This window comes from Littorina saxatilis, linkage group LG14, assembly GCF_037325665.1.
Source record: "Littorina saxatilis isolate snail1 linkage group LG14, US_GU_Lsax_2.0, whole genome shotgun sequence".
Classification (NCBI taxonomy): domain Eukaryota; kingdom Metazoa; phylum Mollusca; class Gastropoda; order Littorinimorpha; family Littorinidae; genus Littorina; species Littorina saxatilis.
In genome coordinates, this window is record NC_090258.1 from 33,255,034 (window position 1) to 33,274,812 (window position 19,779).

General features: G+C 50.2%; 1 protein-coding gene across 1 annotated transcript in view; it reads left to right on the forward strand.

Moving 5' to 3' along the window:
* Window positions 1–19,779, forward strand: part of LOC138946585 (cubilin-like) — a 196,216-nt gene that overhangs the window by 118,208 nt on the left and 58,229 nt on the right. Inside the window, exons 47-51 of the mRNA XM_070318030.1 lie at window positions 54–267; window positions 3,020–3,185; window positions 10,470–10,648; window positions 14,209–14,418; window positions 15,859–16,002. Of these exons, the coding sequence (XP_070174131.1) occupies window positions 54–267; window positions 3,020–3,185; window positions 10,470–10,648; window positions 14,209–14,418; window positions 15,859–16,002 (913 nt within the window). The remainder of the gene's footprint in view (window positions 1–53; window positions 268–3,019; window positions 3,186–10,469; window positions 10,649–14,208; window positions 14,419–15,858; window positions 16,003–19,779) is intronic.

The following is a 19,779-nucleotide window of genomic DNA, read 5'->3' on the forward strand; positions in this document are numbered from 1 at the left end:
TCCAAGCACATTCAAAAGCAAACCAGATTTACCTTTTTTTTTTACCACAACAGCTTCTAAACGGATTTGCCAGTGACTCCCCAGCCCTGCTACCCAACGGCACATACACCAGCATCGCCACGGCAACCGGAAAATACTGCGGCAACAACCTTCCCCCACAGTTGGAGACCAGCAGCAGATTTCTGACGGTCAACTTCGTTTCCGACGGTTCCGGCAATGCCGCCGGCTTTTCTCTCATCCACTCTGAGGTTTCCGTCACTTGTGGAGGTGAGAGGGGTGTGGATGGGGGTAGTTGGGGGGGGGGGGGGGGGGGGGGTGGTAGGAGACCAGCAGCTGAAATGAGACGGTCAACTTAGATTTCTAATCTACTATGAGATTTCCGTCACTTGTGGTGGTAAGAGGGGGGGAGGGGGGTAGGCGGAGAATGAGGGGGGTACGGTGTGGTTGAGAGATGGAGGAGGGGGAGAGTTGAAGACAAGAGGCTGACAGTTACCTGAGTTTTGAACACTTCCGACAGCAGCTCTTGCTTTTTTATCATCTACTCTGAGCTTTCCGTCACTGGTGGAGGAGTGTGGACTGGGGGTGGGGGGAGGAGTGTGGACTGGGGGTGGGTGGAGGAGTGTGGACTGGGGGTGGGTGGAGGAGTGTGGACTGGGGGTGGGTGGAGGAGTGTGGACTGGGGGTGGGGGAGGAGTGTGGACTGGGGGTGGGGGGAGGAGTGTGGACTGGGGGTGGGGGGAGGAGTGTGGACTGGGGGTGGGGGGAGGAGTGTGGACTGGGGGTGGGGGGAGGAGTGTGGACTGGGGGTGGGGGGAGGAGTGTGGACTGGGGGTGGGGGGAGGAGTGTGGACTGGGGGTGGGGGGAGGAGTGTGGACTGGGGGTGGGGGGAGGAGTGTGGACTGGCGGTGGGGGGAGGAGTGTGGACTGGCGGTGGGGGAGGAGTGTGGACTGGGGGTGGGTGGAGGAGTGTGGACTGGGGGTGGGGGAGGAGTGTGGACTGGGGGTGGGGGAGGAGTGTGGACTGGGGGTGGGGGGAGGAGTGTGGACTGGGGGTGGGGGGAGGAGTGTGGACTGGGGGTGGGGGGAGGAGTGTGGACTGGGGGTGGGGGGAGGAGTGTGGACTGGGGGTGGGGGGAGGAGTGTGGACTGGGGGTGGGGGGAGGAGTGTGGACTGGGGGTGGGGGGAGGAGTGTGGACTGGGGGTGGGGGAGGAGTGTGGACTGGGGGTGGGGGGAGGAGTGTGGACTGGGGGTGGGGGGAGGAGTGTGGACTGGGGGTGGGGGGAGGAGTGTGGACTGGGGGTGGGGGGAGGAGTGTGGACTGGGGGTGGGGGGAGGAGTGTGGACTGGGGGTGGGGGGAGGAGTGTGGACTGGGGGTGGGGGGAGGAGTGTGGACTGGGGGTGGGGGGAGGAGTGTGGACTGGGGGTGGGGGGAGGAGTGTGGACTGGGGGTGGGGGGAGGAGTGTGGACTGGGGGTGGGGGGAGGAGTGTGGACTGGGGGTGGGGGGAGGAGTGTGGACTGGGGGTGGGGGGAGGAGTGTGGACTGGGGGTGGGGGGAGGAGTGTGGACTGGGGGTGGGGGGAGGAGTGTGGACTGGGGGTGGGGGGAGGAGTGTGGACTGGGGGTGGGTGGAGGAGTGTGGACTGGGGGTGGGGGGAGGAGTGTGGACTGGGGGTGGGGGGAGGAGTGTGGACTGGGGGTGGGGGGAGGAGTGTGGACTGGGGGTGGGGGGAGGAGTGTAGACTGGGGGTGGGGGGAGGAGTGTGGACTGGGGGTGGGGGGAGGAGTGTAGACTGGGGGTGGGGGGAGGAGTGTGGACTGGCGGTGGGGGGAGGAGTGTGGACTGGGGGTGGGGGGAGGAGTGTGGACTGGGGGTGGGGGGAGGAGTGTGGACTGGGGGTGGGGGGAGGAGTGTGGACTGGGGGTGGGGGGAGGAGTGTGGACTGGCGGTGGGGGGAGGAGTGTGGACTGGGGGTGGGGGGAGGAGTGTGGACTGGGGGTGGGGGGAGGAGTGTGGACTGGGGGTGGGGGGAGGAGTGTGGACTGGGGGTGGGGGGAGGAGTGTGGACTGGGGGTGGGGGGAGGAGTGTGGACTGGGGGTGGGGGGAGGAGTGTGGACTGGGGGTGGGGGGAGGAGTGTGGACTGGGGGTGGGGGGAGGAGTGTGGACTGGGGGTGGGGGGAGGAGTGTAGACTGGGGGTGGGGGGAGGAGTGTGGACTGGGGGTGGGTGGAGGAGTGTGGACTGGGGGTGGGGGGAGGAGTGTGGACTGGGGGTGGGGGGAGGAGTGTGGACTGGGGGTGGGGGGAGGAGTGTGGACTGGGGGTGGGGGGAGGAGTGTGGACTGGGGGTGGGGGGAGGAGTGTGGACTGGGGGTGGGTGGAGGAGTGTGGACTGGGGGTGGGGGGAGGAGTGTGGACTGGGGGTGGGGGGAGGAGTGTGGACTGGGGGTGGGGGGAGGAGTGTGGACTGGGGGTGGGGGGAGGAGTGTGGACTGGCGGTGGGGGGAGGAGTGTGGACTGGGGGTGGGTGGAGGAGTGTGGACTGGCGGTGGGGGGAGGAAGGAGGAGAGTAGGGGGTTGAGAGTTGAAGACCAAGCCAACAACTGATGGTCAACTTTATTTTCAACAGTTCTCGCAGCGGCTCTGCTTTTTCTCATCTTCTCTGTCATTTCTCTGTGTGTGTGTGTGTGTGTGATGGAGGAATTGAGAGTGGGAAGGGGGCAGGATATGAGGAGGTTTGGGAGGAAGAGAGTGTATGTGCATTGGTGCATTGAGTTTGAAATTAGAGGGGGGGGGGGGGGAGGTGTCGGAACTGAAAAGAAAGGAACAAGGTAGGAAGAGGGGGGGGGGGGGGGAGAAAGAAAGACTGCGGTACACAAGTGTAAGTGTGTTTATGGGTTTGCAGTAATGAGTTTGAGGGGTATGTATATATTATAATGTGTGCGGTTGCATCTTCACAGGCATGTATATGTGAGTGCATACAGACATGTCCAAACCTACCCTCTCTGTTGACAGGTTCGCTGACCCTGACTTCGGCCATCACAAGCGGGTACTTCACAACGCCCAACTACCCGCAGCCCTACCCGCACAACGTGGAATGCATCTGGGTCATCACGGCCCCGGCCTCAGAGCGGGTCCAGGTCGACTTCGTGGAGGCTTTCAACATTGAGAGACACTCGCAGTAAGATGCTAGCTGCACAAAGCAGACCTGTTTACCAGAACGATTTGGGCGTATTTTGTACGCCAAATGATTATCGGTACGCAAATACGCGACACACGCACAAAATACGCATAAGAAAAAGTCTAGAATACGTTTTCCGGTGTTGGTGTGCTGATTACGGGATGGTACAACTGATAGCGGTTTCGGTCGAAGGGAGATAGCCATGACAGCGAGTCTTCAGCTGTGGAAACCTTGTTCAGTTGTTGGCACGTGCGATCGTCTGGACAATCGTGGCAAAATGAAGCGGAAAAATTTGCCAGTTTCGGATGCCTGTACCAAATCTAAACAGCAGAAGCAGCAGATTTTCTTGGAGAAATATAAGAAAGAGCCAGGAATTGTGGAGTCTACTATGGGAAAAAGTCATGCACACTGCAAGTATTGTAAATCAGATTTCTCCATTGCCCATGCTGGGAAATATGACATCGAACGACACTGCAGTTCCAAATCTCACCTGGACAAGGTTGCTGCAAAGAAATCCGCTGAAAGCTGCCAAGGAATTATGAAGTTCATTCCCGCAAAGCAAATCCTGCCAGAAGAAAAGGCTGTAGTCTGCTGAAGCAATGTTTTCTGAGATGATTGTAAAAATGAACTTGCCATTAAATTACATATTCCTACTCCGAATCACATGTAGCATTGACACAATCGGAGATGCTAGGTTCTGTACAGGCTAACCGTCTAAGGGAAGCAACCCCAACCACAAAAGTGTAAACGTAGCCATGGTAATGCCCATACACCCGGGGAGTTACCTCCCCTCGTGCATGCCACGTCACCACTGCTACTGAACACGTGGTTCCTATCATTCGACCTTACAGCTTTCGAGGGAGCAGGTTGTTGTATTTTTTGGGCTCCCCTGTGGCTGCGCTGTTGGTGTTGTTTGACACCCACCGGCCACGTTACCGTCTATCTTGCCTCCTGCTTCGTAGTTGGTGAGCTCTTTCCATTTTGGTCATTATTTTGACAGGAAATTTGTTGTAGTTGCTGATTTTCGTCCGTGTTTGGACCTGTGATATTTCAGTGACTACTGTTGGCCGCCATTTTTGTTGTCAGCATGAGTTGACAGATTTTGTGGCTAGGCCATGTATTTTGGAGGTAAACGTAATTTTACCTTCTTACTTGCTTTCTGCTTTGTTTAGCTGGCAAGCTTGTTCCTTCTTGTCTTTAGTTTGACAGGAATTTACCTATAGTTGCTGACTTTTTTGTCCGTTTGGACTCCTAAATGCGTTTCAGTAACTTATCTTGTGGCCGCCACGTTCGGTTGCTCAGCTTTCCTGACAGCTTTTTTATGTGGCTAGGCCTATGTTATGGTGAGGTTCTCCTTACTTTACCTGCGTTTTTGCCTTCTGCTTTGTTAGTTGGTAAGCCATTTCATATTTCGTCATTTCTTTGACAGGAATTTTTGTTATTGCTTAATTTTCGTCCGTTTTGGACTTCTAAATTTTGTCCAGTAACTTATCGCTTGGCCGCCATTTTGTGTATCAGCGTCGCTGACAGTGGTTTACTTGGCTAGGCTTTAGCAGGTATCTACCAGTCCGTAGGACTTGTCGTGGTTTCGGATTTAACATGTTTTTTATGTTTTGTTCGTTACTCTTTCTGCCTCGAACAAACACTTTGTGGGGCAGTCATATACTGTTGTACGTCCTGTTTCTTCTCCTCGCCTTCTCTGCCGTTAGCAGATCAGGTGTTGCAGGTGTCTGCGTTATCTTTGTGAAGAAATTGTCGCGTGCCAAGCCTGCTTCTTCCGTTGGTCCCGCTGTCTGTGGGCGACGTCACCTTGTTGGCTTCTTTGACGCTTCCGGCCGAGACGTTGTCTAGGGCGGATGTTTTGCTTCTTCGTCTTCTACCGCTGTGGTTGGCGATTCAAGTAAGTCGAGCTGGTCCACAGGCCCTCGTGAGGCCGTCGGACAGTCCCTGCTGGGACACAGCTCTTTTCGGCGGGTTCACGACCCGCAAACCCCTGTTCAGTCGCACCCTGGCTTCACTGAAGACCATTGTGTGGCTGAGCAATGGCGGCAGTTGGTTCCGGCTACTTCTCCGACGTACGCACCCGCTGGGGTCGTTTCCGGAGTTGTCTAGCCGTTTCCGACTGCTGCGCTTCCGGCACTCGCCGGAAGCATAGGTCCCCCGATGTACGCACCCGCTGTGGTCGTTTCCGGGGTTGACCAGGTCCCCCGATGTGCGCACCCGCTGTGGTCGTTTCCGGGGTTGACCGGACGTTGCCCCCCGGGCATTCGTCCTCTGTTCAGCCGCACCCTGGCTTCCTCGAAGACCATTGTGTGGCGGAGCAGTGGCGGTAGCCGTTTCCGGCGCTGCGCTTCCGGCACTCGCTGGAAGCATAGGTCCTCTGACGTACGCACCCGCTGTGGTCGTTTCCGGGGTTGACCGGACGTTGCCCCCCGGGCATTCGTCCTCTGTTCAGTCACACCCTGGCTTCCTCGAAGACCATTGTGTGGCGGAGCAATGGCGGTAGCCGTTTCTGGCGCTGCGCTTCCGGCACTCGCTGGAAGCATAGGTCCTCTGACGTACGCACCCGCTGTGGTCGTTTCCGGGGTTGACCGGACGTTGCCTTTAGGGCATTCGGGCTTCCGGCCTCCGTCCTCGCATTCGGCGCTTCCGCTTTTCGCGGTCTCGTCTGGTGCTTTCCGGCTCCGCCCGGATTTACTGCTCCTTTCGCTTCCACTTCCTTCAGGATGTCGGTAGCTGAGGAGCAACGCCAGCCCTTCGGGCAGGTGTTGTCTTAGCCCTGGCCGATGTAGTCAGCGTTTCAACCTTCGGTTGTCGTGTCGACTGCCGTTCCGGTGCCGGCGGCTGCAGACTTGCCGTCTTCTCTCTCTTAGCCTGGTCAAGGCATGAGTTAGGACGACGTCGGGGGGGGACGGATTTCCGGTTTTCCGGTTATGCCGTTTCACCGGCCTCCCACCAGTACGTGGACTTCGGTTTTTTCGCTGGTTGTGTCGGACATTCAGTCTGTCGTCAGCGATTCCACACGTGCTGGTTATCGGGAAAAAGGCTTAACGCTGTCCTCTTAGCTGCGGCAGAGGTCACGTCGAAGTTTTTTCCCGGACGGGGCTTCGGCCTCCTACACTTCCTGTCTGGAAGCATAGGTTCTCCATCACAAGCGCACGTTGTGGCTTGTCTGGGGTTGATCGAGGACTGGCCTACGGGCGTTCGGGTTCCGGCCCCAGTCCTCTTCTGTTCTGTCTCACTCTTGTCCCGTCGTGGGCATTTGTGGTTCACAGGGCGGCAGCCGTTGTCGGCGTGGCGTTTCCGGTTTTACTGGAAGCATAAGTCCTCCATTTCAAGTACACTTTGCGGTTTTGGACTGGAGTTGACAGAGGACTGGCCTACGGGCGTTTGGGCTTCCGGCCTCAGTCTACTCTATGCAACTTTCGCTTCCGTTTTTTGCGGTTTTGTCTGCTGCATTTCCGGCTCTGTTCGGATACACTTCTCCTCTTCTTGACACTCCTTCGGAGGTCGGGGGGTGAGGAACAGCGGCTGGCCTACGGGCATTTAGGCTTTCAGCCTCAGCCGGGGCAGTCTTCACTTTACCTGTTGGGTGTTGAGTTTACTGCCTATTCAGTTCGGGTGGCCCTGGACGTTTCCCCTATTCACGACCGTCATTAGGGGGATGAGTCAGGTCTTTTTCCGGTTGGATGGTTTTCCGGTTTCCGGTCATCTCATTCATCAGTTTACCACCAGCAACTGTGACTTCGGTTGCGTTCGTAGCTGAGCTATTCTGGTTTTCAGTCTTTGGTCAGCAATCGAACACGTTCTGGATTTCCGTCGAAGCTCGGAGCTTCGGCTCAGGATTTCCCGTTGGGTGCATCGACATTGGTGGCTTCCTTGTTGGTTGACTTTGTTGTCGATGTCGGACTTCCGTTCCGTGAAGATAGGATGTTTTCCTACTTCCGGTTCCTTAGTCACCTTTTGTAGGTACCACGGTTTGCAGGTTTTGGCTAGGCCATCTCCTCCCGAAAGTGGTATCTCTAGTGTTTTGGTTCTGCCACTGTTTCTACTATGGTTCAGTTCCGGAACATGCTCAGCCTTGACTGGCCTCGGCTACACGGGCTTCACCTTCTGTTCCTTCTTGCTTATTCAGCCTTTGGAACTTGCCTCCTTTCTCTACTCTGTTGGCCAGCCCTTGCTAGGGTGAGCATGGAGCAGATGAGGCTGCCCTTCCTTCACTACGCTCGTACGGCGGGTGTCGGAGGGACTCGTTTCTTTCGCATTCTCAGTTCCCTGAACAGTCAAAGAGAGTCGCTTAAACTTTGCCTGCAGTAGAGATTCAGTCGAGTAGAGATCAGCAGGTCTCTGACTGCTTTACAAGGGTTGAAGGAAGGTAAGGCTAGCATACTCAGAAACATGCTTAGCAGAAGCATGCTCATTCCTCTGGTTAAGCTAAGCTGGCAGCCTATAGGCAGCCTTGGCTGGGCAACAGCCATTCCACGTTGCGGCGATGGTGGTTGTTGCCTTCCCGTTTCTTGTGGCTTCGGACTTCGTCTTTTCTTTCCTTTGTTCTCTCTTTTTAAGAGATTGGATAGGACGATTTTCGTTTGGGTGGGGTTCTCTGGATTCAGGTTACCCCTGTTTGGCCACAAACGTTTGGACTTTGGTCCTTGTTGTCTTTCATCGAGTCGGACTCTGTCTTTCTCTAGTGATCAGACGCGTTCTGGTGTTTCGTCCAAACTTAAGGTACGCTTGAGTTGGCCTCGGAGGTAACATTCAGATTTTCCTGAGGGGGCATTGTCTTGGACAATGGATGTTTGAGGAGTAGTTCTTTGTGGCTTTCCTCCTCTCTCTCAGGTTTTGGCTACTCTTCTCCTTCGGGCAGAGGTTTAGCTAAGGTTTGGTTCCTGTGACTTCAGTCTTGGGCCTTTCCTCTCTTCTTCCTCATCTTAGTATGAGGCGAGTCCGGATGACGTCCGTTGGGTCGGGTTTCCTTACAGTCGCCCGGCTACAAAAGGCAACTTTGTCTAGGGCGGTTGTCCGTTTTTCTCCGCGTTGGACTCTGTCTTCAGACAGGGACAGACGCGCTCTGGGTTTCTGGCCAAACTCAGGTAGGCTCTTGATTTGGCTAGGAAGTTAACTGCCTGTTTTTTCCCTGAGAACTCTGGTTTCGGGAGTCTTATGGCTGGCTGGCTTCACGGTTTACGTTTACCAGTCTTGGTTTTCTGCTTTAGGTTTTTGATTCACTCTCGATTACCTTCAAGCAGACTGTTTTGGGAACATTCTGGCTTTTAGCCATTTTGTTTATGGTTGCCAGTCACATCGGTTTTTGACCACCGTGGGTCCTCACTTCCGGTAGCTTACGCACAGTCGTAAGTGGCTGCTGTCGGGTGCTACCTCTCTCCCTGCGTTCGCAGGGACTGGTAGGGGATGACTGGCGACCTTCTATTGTGAGTTTTCTCTTCGAGGTGGACTCTGGTACGTAGTGCTTGGATGTCTCTCTCTCGCTCTTTCGTGGGGATTGGTCACTCTTATTTTGAGCTGACTTCTTTCTCACAAGCCTTTTGGGCTTTACTACATCCCAAGGTTTGCAGACTTTGGCATGGTTGTCTTAGGGTCACCGCGGGGGTTCGTCCTTCTCAGTTGAGGGGACAACCTTACGCACGGATCTTCTCAGGACATTAGCATTTCCTTCCAATAAAAGGGGGGGGGGGAAGCTTGTCTTTCCCTTGGCTCGCCAGGGTTATTAATCCAAGGCTTGGGTCTATTCCTGTGCTGTTTTTTACGGCTAGGAGATTGGAAGAAGTGCTGAGCACAGCTTTCTGGATCTCTGAGGTTGTCTCTTACGCTTTTGCCTGAGATACTTCTCGGCTGTCAATCAGGACTTTCCTCGGTTCCCTCACTGCCTGTTGGCAGTGGGCCAGCCCTGCCAAGGGCTTTTTGAGTGGGTTAGATTTTCTTTCCCACTGGGACCGCCCTGATTCTTTGGCAGCGGTCCAGGTTTTCGGCAAGGTTTTTTGAGTGAGTTGGATTTTTCTTTCCCACCGCCTTGTTGTTGCAATCTGCTACATGTGATTCGGAGTAGGAATATGTAATTTAATCGAAAATTTTATTGTAAATTTTCATTTAATAAATATACCTACCCGAATCACATAGTATATTCCCTCCCGCCAACCCCGCTTTTGATTTGGAGAATTTATTCTTTAGGTCGAATGATAGGAACCACGTGTTCAGTAGCAGTGGTGACGTGGCATGCACGAGGGGAGGTAACTCCCCGGGTGTATGGGCATTACCATGGCTACGTTTACACTTTTGTGGTTGGGGTTGCTTCCCTTAGACGGTTAGCCTGTACAGAACCTAGCATCTCCGATTGTGTCAATGCTACATGTGATTCGGGTAGGTATATTTATTAAATGAAAATTTACAATAAAATTTTCGATTGTCAACCGCAGATGTTATTTCACGAACTTCATCGTTTCATTATCAATCTGTTTGGAAGACACTGGTTATAATGCTATAAACTGACAGGAAAATAAAATTGTTTTATCCCTGTTGTATTGAAAGGAGTTAAATTCTGAAGGTGTTCACAAGACATGCTATTATTACACAAACACGTTTGCGCCCATGCGTACATTTTCCCTAGCCCATATGGCTTTGCTTGCAAAGTACACCAACTTTTTGAAAAATACACTCAACTTATTGGGAAAGTACTCTTGCCTCGGGTTTAGGGTAAACAGGTCTGACAAAGCTTGGCCCTTTCTCTTTTGGTAATAGCTTGACAATATGAATGTACAGAAGGTGGAGGCTTTGAACATTGAGAGACATTCACAGTAAGATGCTAGCTGCACAAAGCTTGGCCCTTTCTCTTTGGGAAATAGCTTGACAATATGAATGTACAGAAGGTGGAGGCTTTGAACATAGAGAGACATTCACAGTAAGATGCTAGCTGCACAAAGCTTGGCCCTTTCTCTTTGGGAAATAGCTTGACAATATGAATGTACAGAAGGTGGAGGCTTTGAACATTGAGAGACATTCACAGTAAAAAAATACAAAAAGTTTTGACTGTATTTTTGAGTATACATTCAAACCGAATATGCCATATAATTATTATACCATCTCTTGATACTAACCTCTTGCCCATTACCACCACACCAAAGGATCCCGGATGAGTGTTGTTCCTATATAATTCACATTTCCTTAATGCCTACCTGTCTTTAACAACCATTTTTGGTTGGCCTCGGAGTTGTAGTACTAACAAGACAGGTTTAACTGTAGCTCTAAACATTGTCATTCTGTCACCAGGTGCCGGTGGGACTACATCGAGTTTAGAGACGGTGCCACGTCAGCAGGGGATGAACTGGGCAAATTCTGCGGCGACCAGTTTCCAAGCTCTGTCTACTCCTCCGGCAGATCCCTGTACGCTCGATTCCGCACCGATGCCAGCGTGCCTAAAAAAGGGTTCAAGGCCATGTACAGCATAGGTGAGAGAGAAGCTTTGCATCTTTCATAGGTGAGACAGAGGCTTTGCATCGTTCATAGGTGAGACAGAGGCTTTGCATCTTTCATAGGTGAGACAGAGGCTTTGCATCTTTCATAGGTGAGACAGAGGCTTTGCATCTTTCAGTCAAAGATATTTTTTCCTTTCTTTTGTTGGTTTGTTTCTTCTTCTTCTTCTGCGTTCGATGTTGGTGGCCGTGCTAGATCCTCAGACCAGTGGCTGCCAGGAAGTCCGCAGTCTTGCGCAGTTCGTCGGCAGGACCCCAGAGTTTGGCTCCAACACTGGTCTCTTCTTGCCAGAACTTCTGGCGTATTGTCTCTAGATGGGGGCAGTTCTGGAGTTCAAGTTTCTTCTGTCGCACCCCTTCTGCATTCCAATGCATGATGCAAAGTTGTTGACCGGTAGCTCTATTCTGCCCTCCCCCGGTCAAAGGAAGAGGGTCAGAACCGCAGTCAGTCGCTGAAGTTGGACCTCCTTGAGGCTGGAGGCCCGGCGCCGTCCTACCCTGGCTGCGGGACACCAGGACGACACCACATCGATCCAAGGATAATTGTACGGCCATATTATCGTGGGAGCGTAGACAGCCGATTTTCTCCCCACGCCAAGTTGGCTGCTGTCTTCCGTCTTCGGTGGTTGAGGTTCTTACTCAGGGTTGCCTCCTCCCCAAGAGTAGCTGCCTTGCTGGGCTGTCGAGTCCACTCTACCCGGGTTTGACGTCGAAGTTTTCCTTCTCGTAGCCTTTGCCTTTCCCAAGGCGCACACAAGGCAGTGCGGGTTTTGAAATCGGAGTTGTCCTTCTCCTAGATGAGCGACCATCCAAGGTTAACGAGCCCCATCTGCCCGAAGCAGCTGGTTTTAAGGCGCCAGTGACCCGCCTGCATCCCTTCTCCTGTTAGTCGAAGACAGGGCCCGCCACGTGAAGGCCAGGAGCTGGATTTGACTGTCAGAGGTGTTTGGAGACACGAAGCCATTTGGAGCATTTCTTGGGAAGTAGGCGCTTATCTCTACTTCCACCCTGGCATAACAGTCCTTGGGCCCCGTTGGTTTGTTTGATTTGGTTGATCTCACTTTTTTTTTCTTGTTTCTGTCTCCCCCTTCCTTACGTTTTGGTCTTATCCTATCTGCCTCTGCACATGAACATTGATACTACAGCAGTCCCTGCAATGTACGGCCCCCGGCGTGAGCGGCCACCTGACATGTACGGACACATTTGCTCGGCATGGAGTGTTTTCCGTCTATATTTGCCCCCCCTTAAACGGACACCTGCAAAACGTGGACGCAGACACTCATTTTCGGTCCCAACAGAAGGTCATACCTGCAATGTACGGACAGACCATCGTCAAATTTTCACCACAACAAAATCGATAACAGAGCAGTCCGGCTCTTGGTACAAAGGTCACAGCCGCAAAGGCGTGATGACAGTCACTGACAACTTGAAGGCACGTGTACCCATCAAGAGGGGTGTAGTTTTGGTCAGGAGTGGAGTACATGCGAAGATGCCAACATGAAACTGCACTGTGCTCTTTATTCTTGTCTGTTGGACGTAAACAACAGAAACCACAGTCGATGAAGGTCCTGAGCGAAAGAGAGTGAAAAATCGGCCACAGTTCTCAGCATCGTGTGTATGTGTGTAACCTCTTTCATTGACAAGATACTCTTGTTTCCCCGCAGCCTTGACCAGTGAGTCGGTTGCCTAATCTGTGAACCCTTCAGTTGTCTTGCTTTGTCAAAAGTTAGACACAGTCACCCTGGTTTTGCTCGGAGTGAACAGTGCTGCTGGCCTCAATTAGCTGACACCTCTCTGGCCACAGCCCCAAACAGTACATGGCTGGGGGAAGGGAGAGAGAGAGGGGGGGGGGGGGGGTAGCTGGCTAAACTCAGTGGGGTGTCTCAGACCTGTTTACCCTTACGATTTTGGCGTAATTTATTACGATTTTCTGCAAAAAATACGCCATTCCGCTATCCGTGTCAAGACTACGATTTTCATAAATAAAAAAATGTAAAAAAATATTTTTTTATTTTTTTATTTTTTTTTATTAATTCACATGTTTGGCATTGGGGTTTTTTCAATGGCAAAATGGGGTGAAAAAGCACAGCACTGACCAGAGATCATGTCTGTCTGATGAGACGCTGGAGAGCCTTATTCTAGTGGTGAAGTCTTGCCCTCACTCATTCGGCAAGCGCAAGTACAGTAGAGAAGCGCTTGACACACTGAAAAAGGCCTACTACGAGCAAAAGAAAAAGAATCAGTGATGCATGTGCTTTTGATGTGATCTTCTTTGAAATTATGATGACTACAAAAACTGACTGATGTGTTTTGTTTGTGAATGATGGATATATGTGCATGATTGCGTTTCGCAGACACAGTTGTCATGTGCGTTGTAATTGGCGACGAATGCTAGATGATTACTATTTTTGTGCCAGGATTACTATTTTTGGGGCTGAGCATTACTCCAAAACACTTATGGGGGTAAACAGGTCTGGGTGTCTGGTGTCACTGTCAGCAGGAAGAGCATTGGAGAGAAATAGAGAGGTGTACTCTTCCACACAATTTCCAAGCATCAGTCGTCACGGCTTAGGGTAGGCAGTGAGGGAGAGTGAGAGCTAGAGCGGTGTTGTGTACAGTGTATTTCCGACTGAAGAGTGAAAAGTCACTGCCACATGATCGGCATGCAGTCAATAAAGCCAGACAAGAAGAAAATAAATTACATGATTATGACATGCTGCTTTTTATTCAAACTGGTTTTTAAGCTTATTCTCGCAAAGCATATGCACACGTGCCTCTGTGCTGTGTTTGTGTGGCTGCTTTCGTATGTCAGTGCATGGTGAGTGTGTTCACTGCCTTGAGGATTTATTTTATCTCTTCTTTTCAACACCATTCATACAAATAATTTTTTACAGAACGTTTAAAGAAATATTAGGAGTTTGTTGTTATTGGTTAGTAGCCACAAGAAGTGGTTAGCATAGACTCAATCCTGTTGTTTGTGTGTCTCTGTGTGAGTGTATGGGGGAGGGGGTGGTGTGGTCACCCCTCCCGTGACCGGCCACCTGCAATGTACGGACAGTTTTGCTATGGCCCAAGGGTGTCCGTTCATGAGAGGAACTGCTGTACGGACAGTTTGCTATGGCCCAAGGGTGTCCGTTCATGAGAGGGACGGCTGTACGGACAGTTTGCTATGGCCCAAGGGTGTCCGTTCATGAGAGGGACTGGTGTACGGTTAAACTTCCCTTTTAAGACCCCCACCCCCCCCCCCCCCCCCACCCCCAATTTAAGACTCCATCTCTTTCAAGACCTTACTTTTTCCGATTTTTTGTTCTAAACCTCTGTAAATTTACCTCTATTATAAGAGACCCTGCCTTTTTCAGATTTTTGAAGGTCTTAAAAGGGGCTGGGGGGGGGGGGGGGTGTCCACCGTAGCTCTACTTCTGTACAACTGGCATAACGGTAGCTCTACTTCTGTACAACTGGCATAACGGGCATTGAGGAAATAAGTTTACCATACTTATCATACTATACTGAGTTAGAAACATCCTCCGTTGCAGCAAGCTGCGGAGGTCGCATCTACGGACAGAACGGCACCATCACCTCCCCCAACTACCCGTCCAGCTATGACGCCAACAGCAACTGTAGCTGGATCGTGGCCGGACCCACCGGTCACTACTTGACCTTCACCTTCAGTGCCTTCTCGCTGCAGTCGTCGTCACGCTGTTCCAGCAATGACTACATAGAAGTGCGAGAATACAACGAGACTGGTAAGGAATAAATCGAAATTGTCATTGTGGAATTTTGGCGTATTGACTGTATTTTTGGCGTTTTTGAGTTTTAGACTAAGTAAATCAATCTCCGTGAAGACGGGCGTGGTGGTAAGACGTCGGCCTCCTAATCGGGAGGTCGTGAGTTCGAATCCCGGTCGCTGCCGCCTGGTGGGTTAAGAGTGGAAATTTTTCCGATCTCCCAGGTCAACTTATGTGCAGACCTGCTAGTGACTTAACCCCCTTCGTGTGTACACGCAAGCACAAGACCAAGTGCGCACGGAAAAGATCCTGTAACCCATGTCAGAGTTCGGTGGGTTATAGAAACACGAAAATACCCAGCATGCCTCCGCCAAAATCGGCGTATGGTTGCCAGAATGGCGGGGTAAAAACGGTCATACACGTAAAAATTCACTTGTGCTAAAAACATGAGTGAACGTGGGAGTCTAAGCCCATGAACAAAGAAGAAGAAGAAGAAGAATCTCCGTGAAAAATATTCTCCTAAATACGATTGACAGTACATGAATTAACATTCTTTTATCTTTCTATCCAAAGGAGGAAGGAATATAAACATTATTTCATAATGAAAAGGATCAGTTTTGTCTTTCTCCTGACAAGCTGTCAAAAGCTCGTTACGCCAAAATTCCATGACGGCATTGAAATGTATTCTTTTTACTCTTCAGGAGAAGGGCCAAGACACTTTTTAACACTTTCTACCCCACCTATGTTGACCAAGATTTTTTTAGCCGAGACCAGCTGTGCTGCACCAGGTCACTCAGAATTGTAGTAACTGTGTAGAACTGTGTATCAGCATGCTGAAACGCAGGCATTAGATCGACGTTACAGGAAGCGACTGAAGTGACTGTGTACGGATATATCCATACTAGGGCAGATAGAGCCATATGAGTGGGTACTCACTCACTCAACTCAATGCCCGTCACTCCTGTCAGGGTATGGGCCGCCAACAACAGTTCTGTTGTTGACGTTTCTGTAGCGAAGTCTTTTTTGCAGGGTGGGGGTGCTAACCCCACGCCCAACCCTCCTCCTTTTTCAGCCGGGCTTGGGACCGTCCCTGGCGGAGTTATATGAGTGGGTACGGATATATATATCCATACCTGGGAGACAATGAGTTATGTCCAAGGCCTCTTTTTCAAAACGAACATTGCATCCCACCTGTCTTGTGATGTATCAATTGTTCATGGGCACATGTATGTAGAATTTTTTATGTCACCCAAAATCACTGCTTTATCCACGTTTTTTTCTTTATTTTATTTTATTTTATTTTATTTCAGTTTTATTTTAATTTTATCTTATTTCGTTTTATTTTATTTAGTTTTGTTTGTGCTGTCCTTGCGTTAGTGAGTACAGAATGCTTGTTTATCTCACCCACAGTCACTTTGTTGTTTAGATTTGTTTTAATTGTTTTTAACGTTTTTTCAGGACCAGTTGTTCTTCAGGCCAGTTGTGGAACCAGTACCCCTGCGTCTTTCGACACCTCCGACAGTTTTGCCTTCGTTCGATTCATCTCTGACGGCAGGGTTCAGTCCAGCGGCTTCAGTCTCAGCTTCCAGTCCAGTATTGAAGGTAAGAGAGAACAAGAAAAAGAACAAAGGCCACAGCCCCTTACGGTAGTGGTTACAATAATGGTAATGGTTTATAATTATGCACAGTTGTAAATTATTATCACACATACAATTCAACAATACATTAAACCCATGACATTTGTGACATTTCACTGAACCTGATTCATAAGGGCTTGTCTCCATTGTTACGTAAAGAACACAACTCTGCTGAAGCTGTTCATCACACTACAGTGGACCGCCCCTTTTGAGACCTCCTTAGATCTGAGAACATCAGGTCTTAAAATGGGGGTGGGCGGGGATGTAGCTCAGTCGGTAGCGCGCTGGATTTGTATCCAGTTGGCCGCTATCAGCGTGAGTTCGTCCCCACGTTCGGCGAGAGATTTATTTCTCAGAGTCAACTTTGTGTGCAGACTCTCCTCGGTGTCCGAACACCCCCCGTGTGTACACGCAAGCACAAGACCAAGTGCGCACGAAAAAGATCCTGTAATCCATGTCAGAGTTCGGTGGGTTATAGAAACACGAAAATACCCAGCACGCTTCCTCCGAAAGCGGCGTATGGCTGCCTAAATGGCGGGGTAAAAACGGTCATACACGTCAAGTTCCACTCGTGCAAAAAACACGAGTGTACGTGGGAGTTTCAGCCCACGAACGCAGAAGAAGAAGAAGAAAATGGGGGTAATTCTACAGAGGTTATGAACAAAAAGTCTGAGAAAACAGGGTCTTAAAATGGGGGTAATTCTACAGAGGTTATGAACAAAAAGTCTGAGAAAACAGGGTCTTAAAATGGGGGTAGAGCTACAGAGGTTATCAATAGAAAGTCTGAGAAAACAGGGTCTTAAAATGGGGGTAGAGCTACAGAGGTTATCAATGGAAAGTCTGAGAAAACAGGGTCTTAAAATGGGGGTAATTTACAGAGGTTATGAACAGCAAGTCTGAGAAAACAGGGTCTTAAAATGGGGGTAAATTTACAGAGGTTATGAACAGAAAGTCTGAGAAAAGACGGTCTTAAAATGGGGTTAATTTTACAGAGGTTATGAACAAAAAGTCTGAAAAAAACAGGGTCTTGAAATGGGGTTAATTTTACAGAAGTTATGAACAAAAAGTCTGAAAAAACAGGGTCTTAAAATGGTGGTAGAGCTACAGAGGTTATCAATGGAAAGTCTGAGAAAACAGGGTCTTAAAATGGGGGTAATTCTACAGACGTTATGAACAAAAAGTCTGAGAAAACAGGGTCTTAAATGAGGGTAATTCTACAGAGGTTATGAGCAAAAAGTCTGAGAAAACAGGGTCTTAAAATGGGGGTAATTCTACAGAGGTTATGAACAAAAAGTCTGAGAAAACAGGGTCTTAAAATGGGGGTAATTCTACAGAGGTTATGAACAAAAAGTCTGAGAAAACAGGGTCTTAAAATGGGGGTAATTCTACAGAGGTTATGAACACAAAGTCTGAGAAAACAGGGTCTTAAATGGGGGTAATTCTACAGAGGTTATGAACACAAAGTCTGAGAAAACAGGGTCTTAAAATGGGGGTAATTCTACAGAGGTTATCAATAGAAAGTCTGAGAAAACAGGGTCTTAAAATGGGGGTAGAGCTACAGAGGTTATCAATGGAAAGTCTGAGAAAACAGGGTCTTAAAATGGGGGTAGAGCTACAGAGGTTATCAATGGAAAGTCTGAGAAAACAGGGTCTTAAAATGGGGGTAATTTATAGAGGTTATGAACACAAAGTCTGAGAAAACAGGGTCTTAAAATGGGGGTAATTCTACAGAGGTTATGAACAAAAAGTCTGAGAAAACAGGGTCTTAAAATGGGGGTAATTCTACAGAGGTTATGAACACAAAGTCTGAGAAAACAGGGTCTTAAATGGGGGTAATTCTACAGAGGTTATGAACACAAAGTCTGAGAAAACAGGGTCTTAAAATGGGGGTAATTCTACAGAGGTTATGAACAAAAAGTCTGAGAAAACAGGGTCTTAAAATGGGGGTAATTCTACAGAGGTTATGAACACAAAGTCTGAGAAAACAGGGTCTTAAAATGGGGGTAATTCTACAGAGGTTATGAACACAAAGTCTGAGAAAACAGGGTCTTAAAATGGGGGTAATTTATAGAGGTTATGAACAAAAAGTCTGAGAAAACAGGGTCTTAAAATGGAGGTAATTTATAGAGGTTATGAACAAAAAGTCTGAGAAAACGGTCTTAAAAGGGGTTACATTTACAGAGGTTATGAACAAAAAGTCTGAGAAAACGGTCTTAAAAGGGGTTACATTTACAGAGGTTATGAACAAAAAGTCTGAGAAAACAGGCTAAGGTCTTCAAAAGGAGGGATAATTATACAGAGGTTATGAACACAAAGTCTGAGAAAACAGGGCCTTAAAATGGGGGTAGAGCTACAGAGGTTATGAACAAAAAGTCTGAGAAAACAGGGTCTTAAAATGGGGGTAATTCTACAGAGGTTATGAACAAAAAGTCTGAGAAAACAGGGTCTTAAATGAGGGGATCCACTGTATCATCATTTCTACCACAGCTATTGTTGCAGCGGCTAACAGTTCGAGATTTTCAAGTATTTCGCTCAAAGATCTTGATAGAAGAGAGTAGAAGGTGAGAGAGAGCGAGAGAGAGAGAGAGCTGAGTGAGCGAGAAGAGAGTAGAAGGTGAGAGAGAGCGAGAGAGAGAGAGCTGAGTCAGCCAGAGAGAGAGAGCTGAGTGAGCCAGAGAGAGAGAGCTGAGTGAGCCAGAGAGAGAGAGCTGAGTCGGCCAGAGAGAGAGAGCTGAGTCAGCCAGAGAGAGAGAGAGAGCTGAGTCAGCCAGAGAGAGAGAGAGAGAGAGAGAGCTGAGTCAGCCAGAGAGAGAGAGCTGAGTGAGCCAGAGAGAGAGAGCTGAGTGAGCCAGAGAGAGAGAGCTGAGTCGGCCAGAGAGAGAGAGCTGAGTCAGCCAGAGAGAGAGAGCTGAGTCAGCCAGAGAGAGAGAGAGAGCTGAGTCAGCCAGAGAGAGAGAGCTGAGTCAGCCAGAGAGAGTGAACTGAGTCAGCCAGAGAGAGAGAGAGCTGAGTCAGCCAGAGAGAGTGAACTGAGTCAGCCAGAGAGAGAGCTGAGTCAGCCAGAGAGAGTGAACTGAGTCAGCCAGAGAGAGTGAACTGAGTCAGCCAGAGAGAGAGAGAGCTGAGTCAGCCAGAGAGAGTGAACTGAGTCAGCCAGAGAGAGAGCTGAGTCAGCCAGAGAGAGAGAGAGCTGAGTCAGCCAGAGAGAGTGAGTGAGTCAGCCAGAGAGAGAGAGCTGAGTCAGCCCGAGAGAGAGGGCTGAGTCAGCCAGAGAGAGAGCTGAGTCAGCCAGAGAGAGAGAGAGCTGAGCGAGCCAGAGAGAGAGAGAGCTGAGTCAGCCAGAGAGAGAGCTGAGTCAGCCAGAGAGAGAGAGAGCTGAGTCAGCCAGAGAGAGAGAGCTGAGTCAGCCAGAGAGAGTGAACTGAGTCAGCCAGAGGGAGAGAGAGCTGAGTTAGCCAGAGAGAGAGAGAGCTGAGTCAGCCAGAGAGAGAGAGAGCTGAGTCAGCCAGAGAGAGAGAGCTGAGTCAGCCAGAGAGAGAGAGCTGAGTCAGCCAGAGAGAGAGAGAGCTGAGTCAGCCAGAGAGAGAGCTGAGTCAGCCAGAGAGAGTGAACTGAGTCAGCCAGAGAGAGAGAGAGAGAGCTGAGTCAGCCAGAGAGAGAGAGCTGAGTCAGCCAGAGAGAGAGCTGAGTCAGCCAGAGAGAGTGAACTGAGTCAGCCAGAGAGAGTGAACTGAGTCAGCCA